Raw genomic sequence first — 23,716 nt, 5'->3', positions numbered from 1 at the left:
AGCTCACTGGAGAAGGCAGGTAAGCACTATTGTACTGAGACAAGCTTTTACCGTGTAGCTGTCTGAGTATGTGAGCATCATCTGGGCTAAGCTGTTTGTTAAACAGAACTGAAGCGTACGATTTGGTTTAGTCTTTCATGAAAATATAGGTGCGAGTCCAGGTGAAATTCAGTCTTGCTGGGCTTTTAAGTTTTAAAAGGAAAGGCACAAATGGAAACAGATGGTAATGTTTATGCATGCAGTAAATGTGATTTCATTTAGAAAATGTTAGAAACAAAACATGATTAGATGTGATTTGGCAAACATTGCAAATAAATTTAAGTCAGGCTGCATCTGGCTGAAGCGATGCAGGTGTGAAGTAGGCCTCCTATGATGGTTACGTCAGTGGCCCTGCAGGGTGTCTGACCTGAGCATGGTCAGGTACTGGAGTTAAATGAAACTGAAACTCAGTCTTTTTGATGACTGAGTGTTAGCCCTAAAGGCTTCTTTCAGTTGCATGTTACATGACCTGTATGCCTGATGATTGTCTCTTTGAGTCTTTGGTTTCTCTGTAATTTTAAAGAGGTCTGGATATATACTGTAGGGGGCTAAGTAATGGAACACAAATTATGTTGTATTTTCTATGTAGGTTATGTCTATTAAAGCAGGACAGAGCTGTCTTTGTAGAGCAGGTGAATAGATGACAGAATGATCCCGAATGAACCAGACTTAAATTAAATTATGTGACTGCTTATTGAACAGCATAACATTCAATACTCATTATCTTTCACTGATGTCAAAAAAGTTTTCCTTTCTGCAGATAACCATAGGATTATTATCACCCTGATATTTTAAAAAGAGGAATAAAAACTGACAGTGTCCATGGCTCCAGCTAAATCAGCCCACAGTAACAGGCAAAAGACAAAGGCACAGCAGCAGAAATCGGTGGACAAGAGCCGTTCTGCAAAGATTTCCCGGGAGGACGCGAGTGTTGACTGTGGGAAAAAGAAAGGGAAAAAGGAACCTGCCAAACCAGCGAATGCCGCATCAGGCAAGCCCAAGCTTGCCATGACAAATAAAGGCAGGAAAGATGAGTCAGAGACTACAGGAAAGAAGATAAAGGACAATGAGGCTGGAAAGGTAAAAAGTGACCAGAAATCAAAAGTAGCGGAAACTGAGACGGAGACACTTAAACAAACAGGGAAAGGGAGCGCTCTAAAAGGTAAGACTCTGCCTGCAAAAGAAACTAAGAAAGATGCTGCAGGTAAGGCTGGCATCAAGAAAGCTGTCAAACTGCCTTCCAAACAGGTGAAGACAAAATTTGGGAAAAAAGAACAAAGAAGGGTTGTAGAGTCATCAGAAGAGATATCAGAGAGTGAGGAGGAGACCTCAGAGCAAGAGCAGAGTACCGAGAGTCCGGAGGCTAGCGATGGCGCAGAGGAGACGGATGGCAATGAAGAGTCTGTTGGGATCAAAGCTGGTGAAGCCTGTCCTGTGGAGGAGCCGCTGGATACAGAGGATGATGAGGAGAATAGCGAAGCAGAGGAAGAGGATGTCGTTCAACCCGCAGCAAATTCCACACCCAGGGGTGAGCCTGTGGAAGAGCCCAGCAGCAGCAGCGGCAGTGGTGAAGAGGAGTCGGAGTCAGAAGAGGAGCACAGGCATGGCGATAATGCCGAGGAAAACAGTGCCCCCAGCAAGAGCACTGCCTCGCCGAAAAAGGCTGGACCTCTCAAGCTGACGACTCATTTCCTGGGCCAGGGAGGGAAGGTGAAACCTAAGATCCTGCTGAAAAAAGAGCCCATTCCAACAGAGAAACTGAAACCAGCACCCACAGCAGCCAAGGCCTTCCAAATGAAAGGATTAGTCCTGAATAAGAATGCCCCGGACAAAGGCAAGTCTCAGATCCTGCAGTTAGCAAAAGCAGCTAAGACAACTAAAGGTAAACCTCAAGACCAGGAGGAAGAGAAAATAGCCTCAACTTCTAAATCAGCTCTGATTAGCCCATCCCAAATGATGCTCACGATGAAATTAAAGAAGAAAGAGGCCAGAGCCAATCAAGATTTCGTAGCAGAACCGGCTAACGAAGAGCAAAGCGGGGGGCCTAATAAACAGAAACAGAGCACTGGTCGCCCACAAAATATTGGGCTGGTCCTTGGAAAGGTCAAAATGGCTTCTCTAAGAAGCCAGGCCAGGAAAAAGCAAATGGAGTCAGAGGATACAGCAGAGGTAGAACTTGCAGAGGCAGTAACTTCTCGACAAACAGATAGCCTCATAGCTCGTCGGAAGGGAATGAACACTTTGCGACGCGTTTCCGGCTGGATACAGAAGAAGATCCCTAAGAGTGTCAACCTTCGGGCAAAAATAACTGCTGTTTCTCGGGCCATCAGCATCTCCAAGTGGCTCACTGCTCAAGCTCTGAAACGGCAGAACAGCACCACAAGCTCCAAGAAGAGCCTCTTCCGTCGAAGGATGGCTATGCGTATTGCTAGTACCACTAGCCTGAAGAAAAAGGCAGAATTGCCGGAATCAGAAGCAAAGTTAGCCAAGGAGATGAAAGCTAATCCTCAGGAAGACCAGGAGTCTGAGGCACAGGAAGACTCATCTGATGATGACAGTTCATCACAAAAGGTCTGCGACAGTCAGAGTGAAGCAGAGGAGAAGAATCCAGGAGATGCCAAATACGCCATTGTGTTTCCCAGAATGCACAGAATCGGCAAGGCCAAAGGAGGTTCACCTGCTTCGACCATGAGCACCACCAGTGCCACCACAGAGCCAAAGCGCGTACCCCCAAAACCAGGTGCCCGTCTGGTCCTCCCCGTGAAGCCTGACTTGACAGTCCTGAAGTCCGTAAAAAAGAATATTACTCAGAAAGAACCTGTCAGGAATGTTGGCCCAACTGGGAATGCTGGGGAGAAAGAACCGCAAAGGACTGTGGAGAGTAGACAGGCTGTAATAGATGAGAAAGAGGGGCTTAGTGCTTTGCAGGCAGCTAAGGGAAAACTAGGTCCCGCACAGTTAAAACTTACCAAACTAAATATGCCCAAACCTATGTCTGGAACTGGATTGACTTTGGCACAGGGCAACAATGAGAATGACAAAGAGAAGCCGGGTGGTATTGCTGTGGAGGCTGAGGTGAATGGGCAGATGCACGTGTCCTCCTTCTATGAAGAGGAGGCAGACCGGGAGGTGGCGCAGCTGATGGGAGAGGGTGTTTTGCCCTCATCGAGGGAGGTGCACTGGGCACAGGGCCGCCCACTGCGCAGTGACCCCAATGACTGGCTACGAGCAGAAACTCTTCTGCCCCACCAAACTGTGGAAAAGCTTAGCAAGTGGACCGCACCCCAGGAGACTGAACCGAACCCATACTACCATGGCAGGGGACCCTGGGAGGCAGAGGATGCTAGTCAGAACATGCTGGAGAGCCGGCTCAGCAAAACTCAGGTATTACAAAGGATGACAATGATCTCTCTTACGTATTTAATTTAGTTTTCAGAATGCTATATTTTAATATGACCACTTTCAAGAGCATTAACCTAATTTGGGCTTAATTATTCAATAAATACTGTTTGACCTCACAGAGTAAAATGAATTTAATTACATTAAAATTTCTGTAGCTTTGTGAAAACTATGTGAAAACAGCAAATAATATTTGCCCTTATTCATTATCACATGGAACCATTTTCTTTAACTGCACTTGCAGTATGTTTCAAATAATTTCAACCTTTTTTGCTCTGATTCTTCAGTGTAATATAATTCTGTATTGAGGTGTTTATATTCTACAAAGCTTTAGGTCCCTTTTTGTATGTAAGTCTTTCAAGGCTTACACTTGCTTATGAGGACATCTGGGCAAAACAAACTAAAAAAATGAAAAGAAACAGTTTGGTAGCATTTGATAGGCCATGAACCATGCCAGTTTCATTCACATGGCTGCTCAGTAAATTGATCCACTTCTGTTCTCCACGCTCCTGTTCTCTCCCACACATGCATTATCCTCAGCTTAATGCACCCATTGTCAAGTTATTATTTAGCCATATCAGTGGTGCTATCAGTTTCATTTTGTGGGAGGGGCTGTGATGTGAGCACTGGGTTTGTACCACCCTGAGCCTCTCTCTGACTGCTGCCCACATACTGCTCCCGGCCCCAGGTGCAGATGCCAGGGAGCACCCAGGCCATGGAAGTGGACGAGGTGGAGGACCTGTCACAGCTGGAGTGAGTTACACTGTGACAGGGCCAGCTTGCCCTCTGGAACCATTCCCCATGGGCTGAAATCAACACACCACAGAAATTACACATTACTCTATATCAGTGGACATGTGTGCGATGGCAAATACAAATACAAGCCAGTCAATTAAAATAAAAACAGAAACATTTATCTCACATCTGTAACAGATATGCACAGGTAGTTATGATAAATTCTGCTTTTGGGGTCGTTCTTGTAAAAAAAGGGGAAAAAGCTTGATGTGCAACACTAAAGTTGTGAATATTGACATTGAAACCTCCAGTGAGGATTAATTAAAAGTAATCACGTGGAATATATTGGTGCTGTGATGTATTTTACCATCAACTGACTGAAAACTGACATCAACTGACTAATTATATAAAGATTAGAAAAGGAAACAATAATTGGTGGGCTATCTGTGTTTATAGAGAGGTTTGTGAGAGCTCTGTGCTGCTGAACCTAAAGAAGCGATTCCATCGAGACTTCATTTACGTATGTACTACCCATCTTCACTAAATTTGGCCTTTCTCTTCTCTTTTTGCTTCTGTTATTTTGAAATGCATTTACTATTATTTATGCAATGATTCAGTCTGTGCTTATGATTTCTTTCATCGTATCGCTAATTGTATTATTGATCGTATGATAGCTCCTCTTAAATCTTTTAGACCTACATTGGGAACATGCTACTGTCAGTCAATCCCTTCAAGCCCCTCAGTATTTACACAGAGGAGCTGAGCCTTCAATACCAGGGGAAGGAGCATCGGCGGAACCCACCGTGAGTGGTGCACTGTGGGTAACACGGCGTGAGTGACCCACCATGGGCAACCCCAGGAACCCTTCTGATACTAGTTTCTGTGAGGGGCAGGGTTTAAATGCGACATCGCTTCTCTATTCTAGCTCATCATTAGCAACCCGAAAGCGCATAAAGTTAACCCATCCACAGATCTGAAGGGTAGCCCTTTATGTTCAGACAGGCGACCCCTGCAAGTGAGTGACCCCAATACTAACTTTGTTTAACTGTTTATGGTTAATGTGAGGCAGTTTATGTGTGACAGCAAAGCTGACACTTCTCATTAGTTCCCAGGACTTCATTAGGCATATTATTTTCTTATACTGTAAATGACCCAAACACAGTGAGTTAGATGTTGTCCATAGCCCATAATTAGGTCTATATAATTGCTTTGTAATTACACTGTGGGGTTCATGGTTCTTAGTCCGTTTCTGGGTGTCTGTGTGTTCCCTGTACAGTCATGTTTATGCCATTGCGGACTCTGCCTTCAGCCTGTCACAGAACTCCACCCAGGAGCAGTGCATTGTCATTAGGTAGGGCCATCAATCTCCGTCTTAATCTGTTGTTGAATCTCTGTCTGTCTGTCTGTGTGTCTGTGAGTCTGTTGCTCTCTCTCTTTCGCTCTCTCTCTCACTCTCACTCTCTGCATCATATTCAATAAGTGTGATGGAATTTGCACTGAGCCTTCTCTTTCACCCATAGTGGACAGAGTGGTTCTGGAAAGACAGAGGCCACCAAACTGATTGTACAGTACCTGAGCATCATGTACCAGGGCAAAGCTGAGAGCCTTCGTCAGGTCTGCCACCACTACACACACTGCACCAGCTTCCTACACACACACATACACACACACACACACTTACAGCACATATACAAATACTAACAGCTACAGGCGAACCCTGAACTGAAACCTACAAACATACACAGACACAATCAAACATGGCACCAGTACAAATTATTCTGTCATACTTCCTCTCTGTCCCTCTCTCTCTCCATCCCTCAGCCCATGGAAGTCTTACCCATTCTGGAGAGCTTTGGCAATGCCAAGACCATCCTCAACAACAACTCCAGTCGGTTTGGCAAATACCTGCACATCCACATTCGTCAGTGAGTCTGAATTTTTAATTATTCTGGTGACTATTATAGCTGTACAGCTATTATTATGATCATTGTCATTAGTCATATGCAGTCAGCAGACACATGAACTGTTCCCGAGGACAGGAGAGACAAACAAAGAGAAAGAGATTTCGGGGGGTAAACACAAAAAAACAACCCTGAAGGATGTGTGAGCTAGAACACTGGACCTGCTGTTGTCTTTTATTTGGTCTGCAGTGGTGTTGTTGTGGGGACCTCGCTGTCACAGTACCTCCTTGAGAAATCGAGAATTGTCTTTCAGGTGAGCCTATTTGTTTATTCACTTACATTACTGTTACAAAAATTAGTTATGTGAAGCCATTATCTCCTTTAGGCCAACGGAGAGAGAAACTACCATGTCTTCTATGAGTTGTTGGCTGGGATGAATCAATGGGACAAGCAGGATCTTTATCTGCAAGGAGCAGAAACCTACTATTACCTCAATCAGGTGGGGTCTCACTTTCTATAGTAAAATATCTTTCAATTAGTAATTTACAATTTTACCAGCAAACCGTTTCAGCCAAGGCAAAGATATCATTCAGCTTTGCACTCTTCACTCCTTCTGCATCCTGTGTGTGTCTGGACAGGGCGGAGCTTGTGAGCTGGAGGGGAAGTGGGACAAGCAGGATTTCCTGCTGCTGGTCCAATGCATGGAGACAATTGGTTTGCACCCAGATCAGCTCTCCACTATATGGGCTATGCTGTCCTCTATCCTGCAGCTTGGGAATATCTGTTTCAGTTCCTATGAGGTGTGTATGCTGTGCTTACCACTCCTTACTCCCCTGTAAACAATGAGTTAATGAATACCCAAAATCTTGGCCTGCCAGTTGTGAAAATCTCCTATGTTTGCTGTGTATACTCCAGGACAGAATATACCTGTGTTGACATGTGCTGCATAAAAAAACTATGCATATTATGTGTATACTATATACTATGCAATATGCCATGCGTGTCTATGTGTGTTTGTGAGTGTGTGTGCTTGTGTGTCTGTGTGTGTGTGTGTGCGTGCACGTGTGTGTGTCCATTTGTATATGTGTGTGTGTGTGTGTGTATGTGTGCATGTGGGAATGCAGAGCGAGTCTTTTGAGGTGGCGAGGATCTTCAGCGAGGCTGAGGCACGGCGTGTGGGCAGTCTGCTGCAGGTGTCTGCGGAGGCTCTACAGACCGTCATCACACACCGTGTCACGGTGAGAGCTTCAGGTGGCACTTCCTGTCCTGTGGGCTCATCACTGTGCTCAGTTATTAGTGACTGGCAAATGACAGACATTTCTGGTAGTGCATCAGTAATGTGGTGATCTGCTCTGCTGCAGGAGACAACCTATGATAGAATCTACAGCCCCCTGTCTGTGGAAAGTGCCATAGAAGCAAGGTACCACGGCTGACTGTACCCTGGAGAGTTCTTTATTTTTCATGTTTGCACTTTCCCTTAGGATACCTTAACCTTTTTATTTATCTTTCATTTTGACAGGAAGTTACATGTTACCTGCATTCTAAAATTGCATATGTTGTATAATGATGCAAATTAATCAGGTATTTGCCTGTTTTCCTACTGGAAACACTGTACTTTACATGTTACATGTTATGGTGATTTTACAAGACTTGAGTAGATTCAAGGTTGTGAAGTCTAGCTAAGTGTGCAGTAGATTCAAGGATGTGAAGTCTAGCTATGCATGTGGTAGATTCAAGGTCGTGAAGTCTGGCTATATATGCAGTAGATTCAAGGATGTGAAGTCCAGCTATGTATGCAGTAGATTCAAGGATGTGAAGTCCAGCTATGTATGCAGTCCTGATGAACACTTTACCCCTATTCCACAACCCTCAGGGATGCCATTGCCAAGGCCCTATACTCTGTGCTGTTTGATTGGGTGCTTGACCGCATTAATGAGTGGCTGATCCCCACTGAGATGGACAGCACTGTGGGCATTGTGGACATATACGGGTTTGAGGTGCCTTTTGTATTTTTACTTCTCACACTAGCTCTGTTGATTTTTTATCTGTGGAATATCAGAGTTTTGAAGAAGCTATGATGTGTACTTCATAAAAGGATCATCAGAGATTTTTTTTTTACTACAGTTCAAGCTACAGTTTACTACTTTTGCTTTCATTGTGTAACCCCTTGTTGGCCCTTTCAAACCAACTCACTCTGTTGTCATGGCAATGCAAACTGGACATACAGCTTTTAACAATTTCCCAAATGTCAATGGATGAGTTTGTTTTTTCCTTGGTGCAGACAGTTAAATACTCAGTGGGGCTCTGATCCCATTTGAGCCATGCAGACTGTGTTCAGCAAGCAAACCTACACGGGTGGATAATACAGGTTCAGAAAGTAAAAGTCCTCAGAAGTATTTTCACCTGGATTTGCTAATTTGCTGAATGATTCTTCAGTCAGGGGGTAGAACTAATTAGTGAAATCAGTTGAGTTCATGGGTGGAAGAAACACATGGCAGGACTTCTATTTTCTGATCCCTGGATTTTCCATCTCTGCACACCTCAAACCTGAAGATACCATCCATCAATTTGTCTCTATAGGAACTTTAGCATTTTATAAATTACAATAGGGAGATCCAATAATGTGGCAATAATATAAAAAATAAACAGAAAAAAACAAAGTGGTTATTTATTTGAGTATTTCTTTCAGTAGCTCTGATAACTCATTGAATTGGGCTGTGTAAAAGACTTGTGTAGTTATCTAGGCTCACATATCTTCCTGTGCTCCTTGTTACTGGTGACAGTTAACTGTTGTATTGCAGGACCTGGGGGTAAACAGTTTTGAGCAGCTCTGCATTAATTTTGCAAATGAACAGCTTCAGCAGTTTGTGAACAAGGCAGTTTTGACCCAGGAGCAGGTCAGTGCTCCATGGGATGTGGGTGGGCGTCACAGTTAGGCTCAAATGTCAATGTGCCATTGTGTCCTAGCTGAGCATTATATAATATATAATCTACCATAATACAATGAAAATGCAGAAAATAGAAGTTGCAATGCCTAAACATATTCAGATAATTAATTTACAAATCAGCAATGCAGTGTGAGTAGTGGTGCGAAGGCAGAGATAATAGCACATGAGCCAGCTTCTTGATAAGAGTGGCATAGCCCACTGTCCCCGAATGTGGTTTTTTGTGAGGCGCCTTTTCCTGTTCTTTCGGTGCATCCCCTTTTCCTCCCTTCCCTGTCCCACAGGAGGAGTACAGAGCAGAGCAGATCCAGTGGTACCCCATGCCTCTCCAGGACTTCAATTCCTGCGTGGACCTCATCTCTGCCCGGCCACACGGCATCCTCCGCATCCTGGATGACCAGACGTGCCTCCCCCAGGTGCCCGAATGCATCACACTTCTGTCCCTGATTCTTCATTTGCCCGTGCCCTTCTGTGCACTGTTGTAATCAACTCACACGCCTTGCAGTTTATGCATCCAAACTTCAGGTTTGCCTCTTTATTCTGCTTCCCTCTCTTGCTCCCCCCTTCATCTAGGCCACAGACCACACCTTCCTACAGAAGTGCCACTATCACCATGGAAACAGCCCCTACTACTCCAAGCCCAAAATCCCCTTGCCTGTTTTCACAGTGTACCACTATGCTGGAGCTGTCACATACCAGGCAAGTAGCCCTCAAACAGGGTACTAGTGTATAGAACATCTACTGGATTCATCTACTGCAGAGCTCAGCACACTTTCAAAGAACATTTAATAAGCACAGAATAATTATTAAGCCCTGATCCATATGCAATTTTACATTGCACAAATGGGTTTTTATTGCATTAATTGTCATACCTCAATCTATAGTTACATCTCTATTAATTTATACATTTTTGTCATACAAAGCAAATACATTTTAAACATGATCAAATATTCTTATCTCATATGTCATGGTGGTGTAATAGACTTACCAATTACCCCGGGAAAACTTTGTTGTAGCATATATCATGGCATGCCAGCATGACCATGTAAGGAGGTATCCATTGTATTATGTAGTGTGTGTGCGCAATAGGGTACTGTGTTACAGTCACTGTGTAATTACCTGTTTTGCATAACTAGCCTTGCTAATTGGGTATGAACCTCATGAATATTGTGACCACACTCCGAGATAGAAAGCATGTGTATTTCAATTGCCTCGACATAAAACATATATTATTTGATATTACTACTTTTACTTGTCTGTTGTAGGAGCACTATTATCAATTTTTTTATTGAAGTGCCTGCATGAATATTATATAAATACAGTCTAAATGTAGCTCCTTTCTAGGTGCACAATTTCCTCAACAAGAACCACGATCAGTTCCGCCCAGAGGTACTGGAGCTCTTTGCTCGAAGTAGACTGAAGGTAAAGTATTATATAAATTCAAATTATACAAGCTCAGGAACCACATAATTAAAACAATGACTGAAACTACCAGAACTGCATGTTACTTTTTCCCGAGCAGATGGTGTCCAGCATGTTCCTCAAAGTGCAGGAGCGGTACCATCAGCAGAAGGAGCTGGGCTTCAGGAGCAGAGGCCCCCGCCCGCAGGCCGCCACCGTCGCCGCCCACTTCCAGCAGTCACTCACTGAGCTGATCACACGACTGGAGAGGTCAGACACGCTGTCAATCAAGATTTTACGTTAAACTGTGTCTTAAACAGCACACAGTACAGTACATTAACTATTGAATCTTTCATATTTAAATGCTGCATGCGTCTTGTTTTTATTTTAAGGATTGACATTAAATGCTTAATCAGTAATTGGTGCTACTCCACTGGGTACCTTCCCTTTAGTTATTGTGCCATTCTCTATGTAGGTAAGCGTAGCAAGGACATTATCCTTCTCTCATCTATAGTAAAACCATGTGCAAGGAGTAGACTATCTGAATTCTCTCTTTCCACCTCCAGGTGTAAAACTACCTTTGTCCGCTGCTTTAAGCCCAACTATATGAAGGTAGGAAGTCAAGTGTGTTGACAGACCTGGGTGTGGACTTTAAAGAATGTGTAGGCAACGCCAATAGATACACAGGGTATGTAGTAGATCACCTCATCAATGGCTATATTTTTATATCAGGTTTGCAAACAGGATGCTGAGACACATACATAAACATAAGATTAGATCCTATCTAAATCTCCTGTGAATGCATATCCAATAACACACATTGAATAACAATTGCTTTGGAGATGTCTCCTATATATTAAATTTCAACAAATTTAAGACCTCTCTATATATAAACTGATCCACAGGGCTCTCCTGTTCATTATTCTGTGTCTGTATTACTATGGATATTTGATCCATGTAAATATCCTTTTACAATAAATGTTCATGTCTGTAATAGGAAGATAATGATAACAGGCTTGGGTCAAATGCATATCATTTAAACTACTGTTTATAGAGGTTGTTAAAATACAAGTTTCAAATGCAGAGTATTTAAATTAAGGAATGCATTTGAAGATGCATTTAGTTGTTATATATGGAATAACAATAACTACATGTTTGTTATTTATTTTATGTATTTATTAAATGTGTCTATTTAAACATTAAACAAAAAGCCCATATTTGCAGCATTATATGAGTCATTGTAAAGCCATGACAGAACATAAGGGTTTCAGAAACAGACCTGGCAGTGATTCTATTTAGTACTGTATGAATACTACATATGACTTGCTTACTTTGAACCCATGAAGGATTTATGCCTCCAAAATGTAGTTGATATCAATGTGAAAAGTACTTACCACACTTTGTGGCAAATTTGGATTTGGATTTCAATATTTCAATAATTAAAACTTAAAACATCTTTTCAGAATTGTAATTTAAGTTTGAAATGATTTGTCTTTAAAAAAAGATATGTTATTTGACCCAGGCCTGGTTGGAAAGTGAGATTGATGGATATTCAAGAGAAGGTGCATAACCCCCATGTTGTCTTGCTTTTGTCTGTCTTTCTCAGCTGCCGGGTATATTTGATTTGGACTATATGATGTTGCAGCTGAGGCATGCTGGGATATTGGAGACTATTCACATCCGGAAGGAAGGATTCCCTATTCGCATTCCTTTCAGCTTATTTATGGAGAGGTACCTCCCTCTCGTCTAATGATTTGCATCTTATAACTGAAAAACACAATAGCTCTGCCCTGCAAGCTTTCTACGTGAAGGTCCTTTTTGTGACACACCTATAGCTGCTGAGCCTTTTCAGTGGAGAAAGTGGAGCAGTCTTCCCAACATGGCACCCCAATGAAATTGATTTATGAGCTATGGAGAGAAGCCACAGATTAGCTCTCTATGTGTTTTCTCTCATGTTCTCTCCTTTCTCCTCCCACTTCCCCCTTTAACTGAACCCAAAGGTATGGTGTTCTCCTGATTCAGCGCCCAGCTGACCAATCAGAGAAGGAACAGGTTGTCGCCTTGCTGAATACCATTCCAGGATCAGAGGATGGGCAGTACCAGCTAGGGCTTACAAAGGTAGCATGGTCCCACTTGTCTTCTTTCTCACCTGCTTTCTCAGTCAAAATAAAGGCTGACACTGTGTCTGATGGCTGAATCATACATACATAATTCTCACACAATTCTTATTTGAGCTAATAGATTAAATGATGAGAAATGAAGTACACACAAGTTTCATAATACAATAGCTAGAGAAGACCTGTCAAGGAGTAAGACCATGCAGGAAGATCATGCACACTGCGGTTCTTTGTTGCCTTTCCTCAGGTGTTCCTGAAGGAGGCGCTGTTCCACCAGGTGGAGGACCGCTGGAGCAGCACCCAAACGTGGGCTGCCATCACCATCCAACGCAACATCCGTGGCTTCATCTGCCGCCGCAACTTCCGTTTCTTCAAGCAGAAGGCCATCGTTCTCCAGTCGCACATCCGGGGACACCAGGCACGGTGAGGGCCCGTGGGGGAGGGAGAGGAGGTGGAGGAAGGGAGAACAGTGAACCAGCATGTGGAGAGAGGTGGACAGAAAGCCATGAGGAAGAAAAAAGGTCTGAAGGGATTATTAATTCCTCAGTTTATGATTGAAAGGATGCAAATTGATGGATGGGGTTTTCCCCTCTGTGAGGCAGGAAGTACTACAAGAGGTTGAAGCAGTCCTTCACTCAGTTCTGGGCAACCATGATGATCACCAGAAACACCATCAAGAGGCAACGTTGGAGGGTGAGGAGAGCAAATCCCCTTTTGCATATGTGCATACACGGGCAGAACACACGCACGCCACACACACACATGTGAAACAATGATTTTTCTGACCTGAGCTATTTCTACAGGTTTCATAGGACCCACTCAGAGTTTGCTCCTCTCACAACAGCTCTGTGAATGACCCCTTATCTGCCAGTTTACTGCTTTTACAGAAACAGGGTTGTAAATTCCTGCCGCGCGTCATCAGACTAGAAACAGACCAGTCCCAGATTTATACTAAATGAGCCTCACCTTCCCATTTCTTGTTCCGTCTTGATTTACAGATGGGCCTGTCCATAGGCAAAGGACTCCATTAAGCTTCACCCCTTTGCTTTATTTGATCAGACTAAGTGTCCTTAATAGGTAGATAATTGTAATCACCCTTTATTTGATTATGCATTAGATGTAATGGAATATTGGTGATGTGGTGGGGAGCTCTGTTTCTGAATCGCCAGTGTCAAGTGTGAAGGGTCAGTGAGGCTGTTTTGCAGCTGATTATGAAATTCTTTTCATTCTTTGATTCTTTATTTTCTATTCACTCTTGTGTACCACTGCTCCCATGTCTTTGTTCACTATTACCATGTGACTTATTTCATGGGCACACCCAGTGAGGAACACTATCCTGAGCAAACCATGCGAGGAAACGTTTTGCCACAGCAACACATCAGTCTGTACAAGTATGATAATTACAATTTCAGCATAATCAATCAGTTTCTACTGCTGTCTTGTATCGCCTCCACCATCATGCTGATGTCATTAATTATCTTGCGCTTGTCTCTCTCACACTGTCCTGCTCAAACTGATTTACTACTGTTAATGGTTCAAGGGATGAATGTGCGTATTTTAAAATCTGATTGAACTAGTGAGAAATGCCTGTCAGTCATTGCTCAGGAAGGGTAACCGTTAGCATTGATTATGATAAAGGCATTACATCTTTCCTCTTTTCACCTGCCCCATTCATGTTATACTATTCTAGTTGTGTATTGCACATGTATAGAATGTCTCTGTAGATATTTTTATCTGACAGGAGTTCCTTCTTGCCAAACTACTAGCCCCCACCACACACGCACTTGTACACACTCTCCTCCCGTCTTGGACTTCAACCTTCCTGCCTGAAACTATACGCAGTGTGATTCTTCTCCTGCCCTGCCCGGAATCATTGCCTTGGGCGCTGACTTTCTCGCTTTCTGAATGCGCAGTAACAGGTAGGTCCTTTCTCTGTTTCTCAACGCTGGATTTTGTTTTTTTTTGTAAATGAGCAAAATAGAGAATTATAGATGGAAACGGAGGGTCAGTAAATCGAAAGAGAAACAAATGTTTGAGGCTGTCAGCTGCTTGATGAACTCACATAACCATATGTGTCAGATGGATTTAAAAGTCAAGAGGTGTGTTATGTTGTAAAATATACCTTTGTTTTAGAAATTGTAGTTAAGTTTTAGTGTGTTTTAAGAGCAAAAAGAGCTCTAAGATTTTTCTTTTCTTTTCTTTTCTTTTTTGCTGCTAGGCTGTTTTTTAATTTCTTGTACGGTTTTATGAGGTTTGGACTATGATCATTTGGATGGCCTGATGCCCAGCTGGCTGGTTACTGAGTGTGATGGATCGGCATGCATCTGCACCCTGATTACCAATATATATATATATATATATATATATATATTAAAACAGTCTTGGATACATTTGTTCATTTGGCCTGACATCTTCAGTATGAGGTTATGAATACATAATGTTCTTGGTCTGGTCGACTTTATCTTTTGTGAGGCAAGCGAATAGCATTGTACTGAAAAGTTTTGTGCAGAACAATGCCTGCGTTGAAAAATTATTTTTTTTACTGTCACAGTACTTCAGGATGGATGTGCAGTATGCATCAAAATCACGCAGAAGAGTAATGACAGCATATTGGGCGTTTGTATTTGCTTTGTGTGAATTTGATTCACAAGATGGTGTGGTGGGAGGAGAATAGTGTCACACACTAACTGTGGGTGGGAAGGCACAGGCACTTGCTTCTCTGGTTCATGGCACAAGCTGAGCAGCAGTTCTGGCTGAGGCGCTGTGCTCTCTCACAGGAATAGTCTCTGTCCCCTGCTGCCTGGCTTACAGTACCTGTGTGTTCCCTCCAGTTCTGAGTGACACTGCCCCGCACACACCTTTGGACACACGCCTTAGCCGTCAGCCCTTAGCACACCCACTGAAATTCAGCCCAGGGAGAGCTCAGAATGGCAGGAAATCCCTCAGTGTGTCGCATAAAGGCAGGCGTGTGGAGCGCCCTGTAGCTTCGTCAGTCTTGAATAAACAAGAAGGTAATGGCAGTAAATGGTCAGATAAGAGCTTGGTTTCTGGACTCTGATTAGCTTGTTGTTGGGTGGGGTGGAGCTAAGGTGAAATGAGTGTCCCAGCGATATAAAACCTGTGCTGCTAATAATAGGACCGTAAGAAAGCTCAGCTGGGCTTGCTGGTTATTTGGTATTCCTGGGACGAGTTATTGAACTGCCAGGGCAGGGAGACCATGGAAGCCAACCTGAAGAAAAGCAACAGTGACAAGAATAGACTGATGGGCTAGAAAACAAGAGCTCAGCGATACCTGTGGGTAGGAAGCATAAAGCGGTGAGGATATATTATGAAGCTATTTCTGTTTTCCTGCTGCCTTTCTTCTGTTGGACATTTGTATCAAGTGTTGTTGACGTTCTGTAGTCAGTGTGTGACAAGCTAACATTCATTCTTTTATTCCTCTTATTTAATTCACCTTTCATTCTGCTTCCGACGCACTTAAGTTCTAAATAGAGTTAAATATATGCTCTACGCGTGAATGTGTATGGGTGTGTGTGTGTGTGTGTGTGTGCGTGTGTGTATGTGTATTAAAGACAGAGAAAAATAACTCTGGTAGCTATCGGTGCAGACTGTGAAGTCACACACACTAAAGACCACACTTCGTGGCTGCCCTTTCACTTTCAGAACTCTTTAATCTTTTGATTGGCATGCTTTCAGGAACACAAAGCAAGGAACAGAGTGACTGAGAGCCAGCCCCAGTCCACAGCCCCGTCTCGCACCGCAGGCATGGTGAGCGAGCCCGGCTGATTTCATTGGGTGTGACTTGGGTGTGTCCCAATGCTGATGTCATACCAGGTGCTCTGCTGTTCCTGTGTGTTACAGTCCCCGAGCCTCTCTCCCTCATACTCCACACTCACCTGCATTCACACCCTCTCCCTCTGTGCTCCTTCTCTCCCCGACCACCTGCCTCTCTTGTGTTTAAGGATGTGGGAATGTTGGAGATTCCGGCCGAGCTGTCTGTCAGACTGCGGAATGTGGCAGGTGAGCACGAGAATGCAGGGCTGGGCTGGACTATAAAGTTTTTTTTAGTTTATAAATTGAGGTAAAATTTTAGAAAATGTATTGCCATTTCTTTTGATATACATGTCCACACCACTGACTGCAGCTGTCTGTGTGTTCTGCAGGGCGGCAGCAAGGCTCAGGTGTCACAGAGGTGGCTCCCCCGCAGGTCAAAGCAGAGCACGACCTCTCCCTGCCCCCTGATATCAACCAGTTCCCCTTCTCACAATATGCCAAGACAACCTTGAAGGTAGAATATGCTTACAAGTGTGGTCATAAACAAACACACACACACACACACACACAAACCCACACACACCCACACACCCGCACATACACACATGTGCACACACACACACATCCTATGCAAAAAAATGACAGTCATGAAATCACCAACTCACCACTTCTACCCCCCGATCTGCCAGGATGGATGGTGCCAAGCCCAAGGCTATCCTCTGAAGAGGCCCCTCACCTCCCTCGACCACGAGGATGCCCGTATAGCCTTGGAGATATACAAGCTGGTGAGTGTGACCACATGGACCGTGTTAACAGTTGGACTTACATTGCATTACAATCACTTAGCAGATGCTCTTATCCAGAGTCACTTACAGAAGTGGAGAACATCAGTTTTAGTCATTTTTAGTTTAGTTCGAGACTATTAAAGCGTTATGTCTCCATTAATGCATAGAAGCCCATTTACGATCTATAAGTGTATAGTTAACCAAACAAACCGATAATTAAAATTGCTAATGAAAGTACCACCGCTATTCAGCTAACCTAGCTTTACACAGCTATGCCTATGATTTTATCCCACAAGGAAATCCCAAAAGTAAAAAAGAAGAAGAGTCCTTTGCCTGATGAGTGTTACTTTTCTATTTTTAAATGTTGGACTGTTTTCCTCCAGATCCTGCGCTTCTCTGGGGACTCTGAGCTTACAGGGTGGCAGGAGCAGGTGCTGGGGAACTACATTATGGAAAAGGGGCAGGAGCGGCCCTCCCTCAGGGACGAGATCCTGGCCCAGCTGGCCTACCACACGTGGGGGCGGGAGAGCGAGGAGGTGGCCTTGAGGGGCTGGATGCTGATGGCCAGTTGCCTGAGTGCCTTCACTCCCTCCCCAGGCCTGGACAAGCCGCTGCTCAAGTAGGCCTCACTGCTCCTGCTCAGATCGTACTAAGTGTGACATCCTTTGGAAGTGTCATGTGCTGCATACGTGCTTCCGCGTTGCTAACTTCAGTCCTCCTTGTTGTCTGGCGAAGGTACGTTTCCGACCAGGGCCCTGGAGAATACCGATCCCTCTGTCAACACAAGCTGCTCACTGCCCTGCAGCTCCCTGCCCCCGCCTGCAGGCTCCACCCACCCTCCCAGCTGGAGTGGACAGCCAATCAGAGAAAGGGGAAGATGGTACTGGAAGTCAATACCTTCAACGGTAAGGAAACTTGGCCTTGGCTCCCACTGGTGAGGGGCAGGCTGGACAGATCACTTATTTTGTCATTTCATCCTGTAACTTTCCCAGACTGAAAAAACCTTATTCTTCCCCAGCATTTCATAAAGTTTCATCCATCTCCCTCTCTCCTCTTTCTCCTGCTCCCAGATGAGAAGCTAACTGCGGAGGTGGAGTCCTGGACCACTGGGGAACAGCTTGCTTCTTGGCTCCTCAGGTTCAGGTAAATAAGGAGTACAGGCTGTCACATTGCACAGATGATGGAGGGGCCTTTGCTATGATGTATTGCCACATTAAAGACAAGCAGCACAGGCCACAGTACAGTGCCCAGGTAATGATACTGGAGGCAATGCTGATGCAGCTAATTTGTGGAGTTTAGTTTGTAGCCTTTTAGATCTCACTAAATGTATCCAGCCCCAGGTTTACAGAGTGCAGAGTCAGTGTGGTGTTCTGCTAAAGGTCTAAACCCCATTTTGTTGATCTGCGCTGTGCTATAGAGGTCTGCAGGAGGCTCCTCGCGGCTGGTCAGTGTCTCTTCTGGCTGGAGAGGGCTGGAGTGACCTCACTGGCTGTGACTTCGTCATGGACTTGCTTGCCGGGGTGGAGGCGGATGTCCCTTACGCACAGTCCCCTGCGCCTTCTGGGTACCTCTTTAGCAGCAATGGGGAAATGTAGGTACCGGCAAAAGTGCCACAGTTTATTTACAACAGAGAATAGATAGCAGGAAGAAGTGAAAAGATAGCAAGAAGAAACACAAAAAGCTCAATGGATTTACCATCTTTTTTCATCACATTTTAACTTCTATTTGTGTATTCCTGTATCTTTTCATGGTCTACCACATTCTGTGGACTATTTACTTTTTTTTTTTTTACTTGGTAAAAGTATTTAGAATCTATTAAAAATATATTCATCAAGATAAAAACTATTCTATTTTTGTAAATCAAATAAATACTTAAGTAAATAATAGTGAATTCAAATACAATCTGGTACGCCTGTGGGGGATGAAACAGTATGTTAAATACTGAAACTTAAAACAGTTATTTTGATGCTCCTCCATAAATGGAATTTTTTTATCTCTCTTGGATTTGGGCAGATGAAATTATATAAGTTGATTATGACAGAGGTAAGCTTTATTAGTAACTGTTGGGGATTGTTCTACCTCAGGATGATGAACGCAGATCTGGATGACTTCATCCCCCCTGCCCCCTCCATGCAGGCCCCAGGCCTCCCCCCCTCTGCTGGAGCTGCCTGGGACAGCACATACCCCCCCATGATGGGAGGTGAGAACATAAATTATCCATGATCACATATAGAAGTCATAACTGAGGCACAAAATGGTATAATTGACGTATCCTTGTGTCTGCCATGCTGACATCTTTAAAAAGCCTCCTTGTTGGGTAGTTGGGGGGGGGCGGGTTCCACACTCATGGCCCCTGCTGTCTTCCTTCAGGCTCCAGGAGTGGACAGATTGACGCCTATGTGGATGACCTTTTCGACCCTGTGCTGGACCAGGGTCCTCCGGTCAGTTACTGTAGTGTAATGGATCACTTACAGAGCTAATTGCATCATTACATCTACTAGTCACCAAAAATCGGATTAACAGTTATTGTATTAGAGTGCACATAGCCGATGTCATTTCTACTTTCGTCAACCTGACGTTTTCTCTTTTTGCCCTGCTGTTTGTTTCATGTGGCTTGGACTATTTGAATTTGAGTGATTTCTGTCTTCGTAGGATATGGATCGGATGGCCATGCTGAACAGGCGAATGAGAGGAGGTGGTGGTATAGGCCCCATGCAGCCTGGAGTGTACCCAGGAGCAGGTACTCAGGACCAGGCACTGATTCCCTGTTTGAATTATGGGCTCAGGTGTTTGTTTTATGCTAACAATTATGAAATTACAGTTTTTATAATGCTGTAATTTGCAGGAATTCCAATGACAATGACTATGCCAAGCTATTCTATTGGTGAGTAAGAAATTGTTTGCAGGTAGTTATATACGATTTGTACCAACACTTGGTGTAAGAACACTTGCAAACAATTTACAAGCAGGCTTGTGGTGCTGACGGTGGTGTGTAAACTGAAATAAAAATGCAACATAAAAAGGGTGTCACAGACATGGAGAAAATGCTCTGTGGCATTGCAGAGAGGTTGCTACTTGGTGCTGTGGTTCTCCTTGGGTGCTTGTGCATGTACTTTCACTGAGTTACTCTCATACAGGATAAATCCAATTTCAGCTTGGATTTTAAAATGTCATGAGCTATGATTGAGCTCATGCATATGCAAGAAGCACCTTCCGTGACTCTTTGTACTGTGGTGGGATGGAATGACTGGGACAGTGACACACTGTGTTAATGACTTCCTCTGATGCTGTTCGTCCTGTGTTACATACAGTGTGTGCCTTTTGCAGGAATGCCAGTTGCCCCTATGATGCCCGGTTATCCTGCCATGTCCATGATGCCAGCAGCAGGCGCTATGCCTATGATGCAGGCCATGCCACGTGAGTGTGCATTGTCCTAAGCTTTCATTCTTTTGTTTATTTTCATTATTCAGTCTTTTCCTCGTAATGAGCACTTATTAGTGGTGGACCTTATCTCATGTCTAATTGCCTTGTTTTGGTTGTCTCAATGTATGCCCATTGATTCTTCCCATCTAATTATTCTGTAATTATGGCCTTGGCTTCTGTCCCTCTCGCTCCACCCCAAACCTCACCCCCCTTTTCCTCTGGCTCTGCAGAGATGATGATGCCAGCTGCCATGCCCCCACCTGCACCAGTCGTGGATCCCCAGCAGGTGGCAGCACAGCAGCAGGCCTTTATCAACCAGCAGGCCATGCTCATGGTCAGTCCTGCGCACGTGGGAAAGCAGAAATACTAAAGAAACCAATTAACTCCAAAATTGAATTTAAAGTAGACTTCATCAGCCAATGAACTTAATCCTGCTGAATGGGGTAAATGCAGTGCTGAGGTTACTCTTCTCTCCCTGTAGGCCCAGCAGATGACCCTCCAGGCCATGACGCTGTCTCAGCAGCAGCAGCAGGAGCAGATTCAGAGACAGCAGCAGGAGCAGATTCGGAGACAGCAGCAGCAGCGTATCCAACCACTGCAGCAGCAGCCGGCCCCCCCGACACCAGCGCCCCAACCGCCTTCCCCCAGACTGGCCACACCACCCGCTGTCACCCATCCGCCACCTGCCCCCAAAAGGATCCCGCCCCCCCCTTCTACCACCAACCAAGAGGTATGACACTAAAGCCCTTCACTGTAAATGAAGAGGAGGTATCCTATGCTTAGGTTTGTTCCAAAGAATTGTGCATTTTTGTATATTTCTGTGACTTTTATTAAAGCGTTGTGCAGAGTGGGAAAGGCAGCTGTAGGACTTAGTGGTTGAAGATTTGGGTTTCTTACTGGATAGATTTGATAACCCGTTGGGGGCACTGTAATTATACAGTACACTTGTGCAAAATACTTGATCTGAAAGGCTGTATCCAATTGTATAAATGGATGTTAAGTAAAACAGGAGCTTTGCAAGTCATGCTGCTTAGGGTCATCTGTCAAGCTGTTGAATAAAAACAATAACACAATTTGCATGCATATTTTATTTTTCCTGTTTTATAATCATGATATCTGAATAAGGAAATGGACCCAGATGAGCTGGAATCATTCAGGGAGAAGAGGGAGTTTTTCCAGAGAATTGGTGAGTTGGCTTGAGGCAAGACTCTGTCTAGTCTTTCAGAATAGTCATTTAACAATTACCAAAAAAAGAACGATAACTGAAGCCTTTTTTTTCTCTTCCTCTGTTATCTCTCTCTCTCTCTCTCTTTCTCTCGCTCTCGCTCTCATTCTCTGCTGTCCAGGATCACAGGATCCCAGTGTGAGGAGACAGGTGAGCCCCAAAGCTCAGAAGCCACAGCCAGCGCCCATCAACCAGCCTGAGAGGAGCCCCCCAGCAGAGCCACCGAGACCTCCCTCACCAGAGAAGGAAAAAGGTCAGAGCCTTCTCCATCTTTCTTCAGCTTACATGGCTTAGTTCTAACTTTTAGGATAACAGATATGGGAGATGCTTTCATCCTTTTGAATCGGCTGCATTTTGTCTCTCAGTGAATCCCTCACCCCCAGTGAAGGAAAACAGAAACTCTGAACAAAAAGTACCACGCCCAGTTCCTGCTCCTAAACCCGAACCCAGCAGCAATATCCGGGAAATCATTAAGCAGTACCAGAACCGCCCCGCTGCGGAACCCAAAGCTTTCGAGCCTGTCAGGTCGGTCAGAACTCAAGTGCTAAAAATATGCAGAGCAACACAACAATGATGGTGATTGAGTTTAAGCAATTGTGTGATGCTCGTGTGTTCCTTTTTTTCCTTAGAGTTCCTGTCAAATCCTTTGTGAAAAAGAATGACCCTAAAGAGGAGGCCCTGGCCATTCTGAGGGCAAAGGGCCCAGTTGCACCCATGCCGGTAAGGGCTGTGTTCCCCTCAAGAACAAAGTAAACAAAACAAATTGTCTGTTATAATGACCTGCTCACCACTTGACTGCATGTTCACTACTCTCTTAGCACGTGTTTTTCTCGTTTTGTAGAAGCGACAGTACGACCCTCCAGTTCCGCCAAAAAAACAGGCCACCCCACCCGGCAACTCTCGGGGGCCGCGCTCCATCTCCAACAGCATGAAGCAGAAGCAGCGGTCGCTGGCTGACCTCTTTGGTTCCATCCACTCAAAAACCCCACCCCCTGTTCCTGACTCGATCCCACCACCCCCACCCAGCATCCCTGACCAACCACCTGCTTCTGCCCCAGGTACTGCTGAGCACACTCGCCATATTATTATCCAACCAACCACCCATTTCCTTGAACCGCTTATTCCTGGTCAAAGTTATGGGGGGAATGGAGCCTATCCCAGCCTGCAGTGGGCGAGAGGCAGGAATATACCTTGGACAGGTCGCCAAACCATCAGAGGGCCCACACACCATTCACTCACACATTCATACCTACAGATAATTTAGAGTCGCCAGTTAACCTACGGTTGGAGGAAACCGGAGTACCTGGCGGAAACCTCCGCAGGCTCAGGAAGAACTCCACTGCACCACCATGCCACCCTCATCCATATTTTCACGCTGCTTGATAACTATTGTAAACAAATGAAACCGTTGCATGTTCGGCCAGTGGGAAATTTGTGTCTTCTCCCGCAGACAATCTCAGCAGGCTGGCCGATGATGAGAGCGTCCGCTCACAGCTTCATAGGTTCTCAGCCAGTGTGTACTTCTCCTACGCCAGCATGCCCGGCAAGCTGTTCCTACGCAAAGAGGTGAGGGAGGGCAACGGCCCTTAAAATGGAGAAAGAATGTACTTTTCAACAATCTGCTAATTCTGCTGAATAGAAATAAGTGAATCACAAATTTACCCAAATACAATAGTCAATACAATAACACTATTATTGATTGTGATGTTTGTGTGCCCTTTGCATTGCCGCCTACCATAATCATTTCCTGCGTGTTCAGGTCTTCTACCCCAGAGAGAAGTTTAACTACCCGTACATTCTCAATTTACTGTGTGAACAGGTCAGTATTACTTTTTTGAATGGTGCTGTCATCTGAGTTTTTCCAGTGTGTTTTGCTATTCATGGTCCTTGGATCAGATGACTGAATTTGATAATTCATGTGGCAACAACTTTCAGTCACCGCACTCATGCTTGTGATTTTATTGCATATTGA

At 44.4% G+C, this 23,716-nt stretch overlaps 1 protein-coding gene across 1 annotated transcript in view; it reads left to right on the top strand.

Moving 5' to 3' along the window:
- The first annotated feature begins 861 nt into the window (after window positions 1-861).
- Window positions 862-23,716, top strand: part of myo15b (myosin XVB) — a 30,455-nt gene continuing 7,600 nt past the window's right edge. The window contains exons 1-46 of the mRNA XM_064323369.1: window positions 862-3,423; window positions 4,127-4,191; window positions 4,630-4,693; window positions 4,867-4,976; window positions 5,450-5,524; window positions 5,694-5,787; window positions 5,995-6,098; window positions 6,324-6,387; window positions 6,460-6,573; window positions 6,713-6,874; window positions 7,199-7,312; window positions 7,436-7,494; window positions 7,948-8,071; window positions 8,876-8,971; window positions 9,304-9,435; window positions 9,593-9,718; window positions 10,364-10,441; window positions 10,542-10,690; window positions 10,987-11,032; window positions 12,027-12,151; window positions 12,421-12,538; window positions 12,785-12,960; window positions 13,140-13,217; window positions 15,840-15,852; window positions 16,234-16,305; window positions 16,500-16,557; window positions 16,701-16,825; window positions 17,001-17,096; window positions 17,480-17,715; window positions 17,832-18,001; window positions 18,167-18,239; window positions 18,514-18,687; window positions 19,181-19,296; window positions 19,467-19,537; window positions 19,749-19,836; window positions 19,942-19,980; window positions 20,424-20,513; window positions 20,750-20,853; window positions 21,001-21,249; window positions 21,645-21,705; window positions 21,866-21,997; window positions 22,110-22,269; window positions 22,374-22,464; window positions 22,586-22,802; window positions 23,195-23,310; window positions 23,504-23,563. Of these exons, the coding sequence (XP_064179439.1) occupies window positions 862-3,423; window positions 4,127-4,191; window positions 4,630-4,693; window positions 4,867-4,976; window positions 5,450-5,524; window positions 5,694-5,787; window positions 5,995-6,098; window positions 6,324-6,387; window positions 6,460-6,573; window positions 6,713-6,874; window positions 7,199-7,312; window positions 7,436-7,494; window positions 7,948-8,071; window positions 8,876-8,971; window positions 9,304-9,435; window positions 9,593-9,718; window positions 10,364-10,441; window positions 10,542-10,690; window positions 10,987-11,032; window positions 12,027-12,151; window positions 12,421-12,538; window positions 12,785-12,960; window positions 13,140-13,217; window positions 15,840-15,852; window positions 16,234-16,305; window positions 16,500-16,557; window positions 16,701-16,825; window positions 17,001-17,096; window positions 17,480-17,715; window positions 17,832-18,001; window positions 18,167-18,239; window positions 18,514-18,687; window positions 19,181-19,296; window positions 19,467-19,537; window positions 19,749-19,836; window positions 19,942-19,980; window positions 20,424-20,513; window positions 20,750-20,853; window positions 21,001-21,249; window positions 21,645-21,705; window positions 21,866-21,997; window positions 22,110-22,269; window positions 22,374-22,464; window positions 22,586-22,802; window positions 23,195-23,310; window positions 23,504-23,563 (7,446 nt within the window). The remainder of the gene's footprint in view (window positions 3,424-4,126; window positions 4,192-4,629; window positions 4,694-4,866; window positions 4,977-5,449; window positions 5,525-5,693; window positions 5,788-5,994; window positions 6,099-6,323; window positions 6,388-6,459; window positions 6,574-6,712; window positions 6,875-7,198; window positions 7,313-7,435; window positions 7,495-7,947; window positions 8,072-8,875; window positions 8,972-9,303; window positions 9,436-9,592; window positions 9,719-10,363; window positions 10,442-10,541; window positions 10,691-10,986; window positions 11,033-12,026; window positions 12,152-12,420; window positions 12,539-12,784; window positions 12,961-13,139; window positions 13,218-15,839; window positions 15,853-16,233; window positions 16,306-16,499; window positions 16,558-16,700; window positions 16,826-17,000; window positions 17,097-17,479; window positions 17,716-17,831; window positions 18,002-18,166; window positions 18,240-18,513; window positions 18,688-19,180; window positions 19,297-19,466; window positions 19,538-19,748; window positions 19,837-19,941; window positions 19,981-20,423; window positions 20,514-20,749; window positions 20,854-21,000; window positions 21,250-21,644; window positions 21,706-21,865; window positions 21,998-22,109; window positions 22,270-22,373; window positions 22,465-22,585; window positions 22,803-23,194; window positions 23,311-23,503; window positions 23,564-23,716) is intronic.

This window comes from Anguilla rostrata, chromosome 2 (assembly GCF_018555375.3).
Source record: "Anguilla rostrata isolate EN2019 chromosome 2, ASM1855537v3, whole genome shotgun sequence".
NCBI classification, from domain to species: domain Eukaryota; kingdom Metazoa; phylum Chordata; class Actinopteri; order Anguilliformes; family Anguillidae; genus Anguilla; species Anguilla rostrata.
This window is presented reverse-complemented; position numbering and strand designations above follow the sequence as displayed.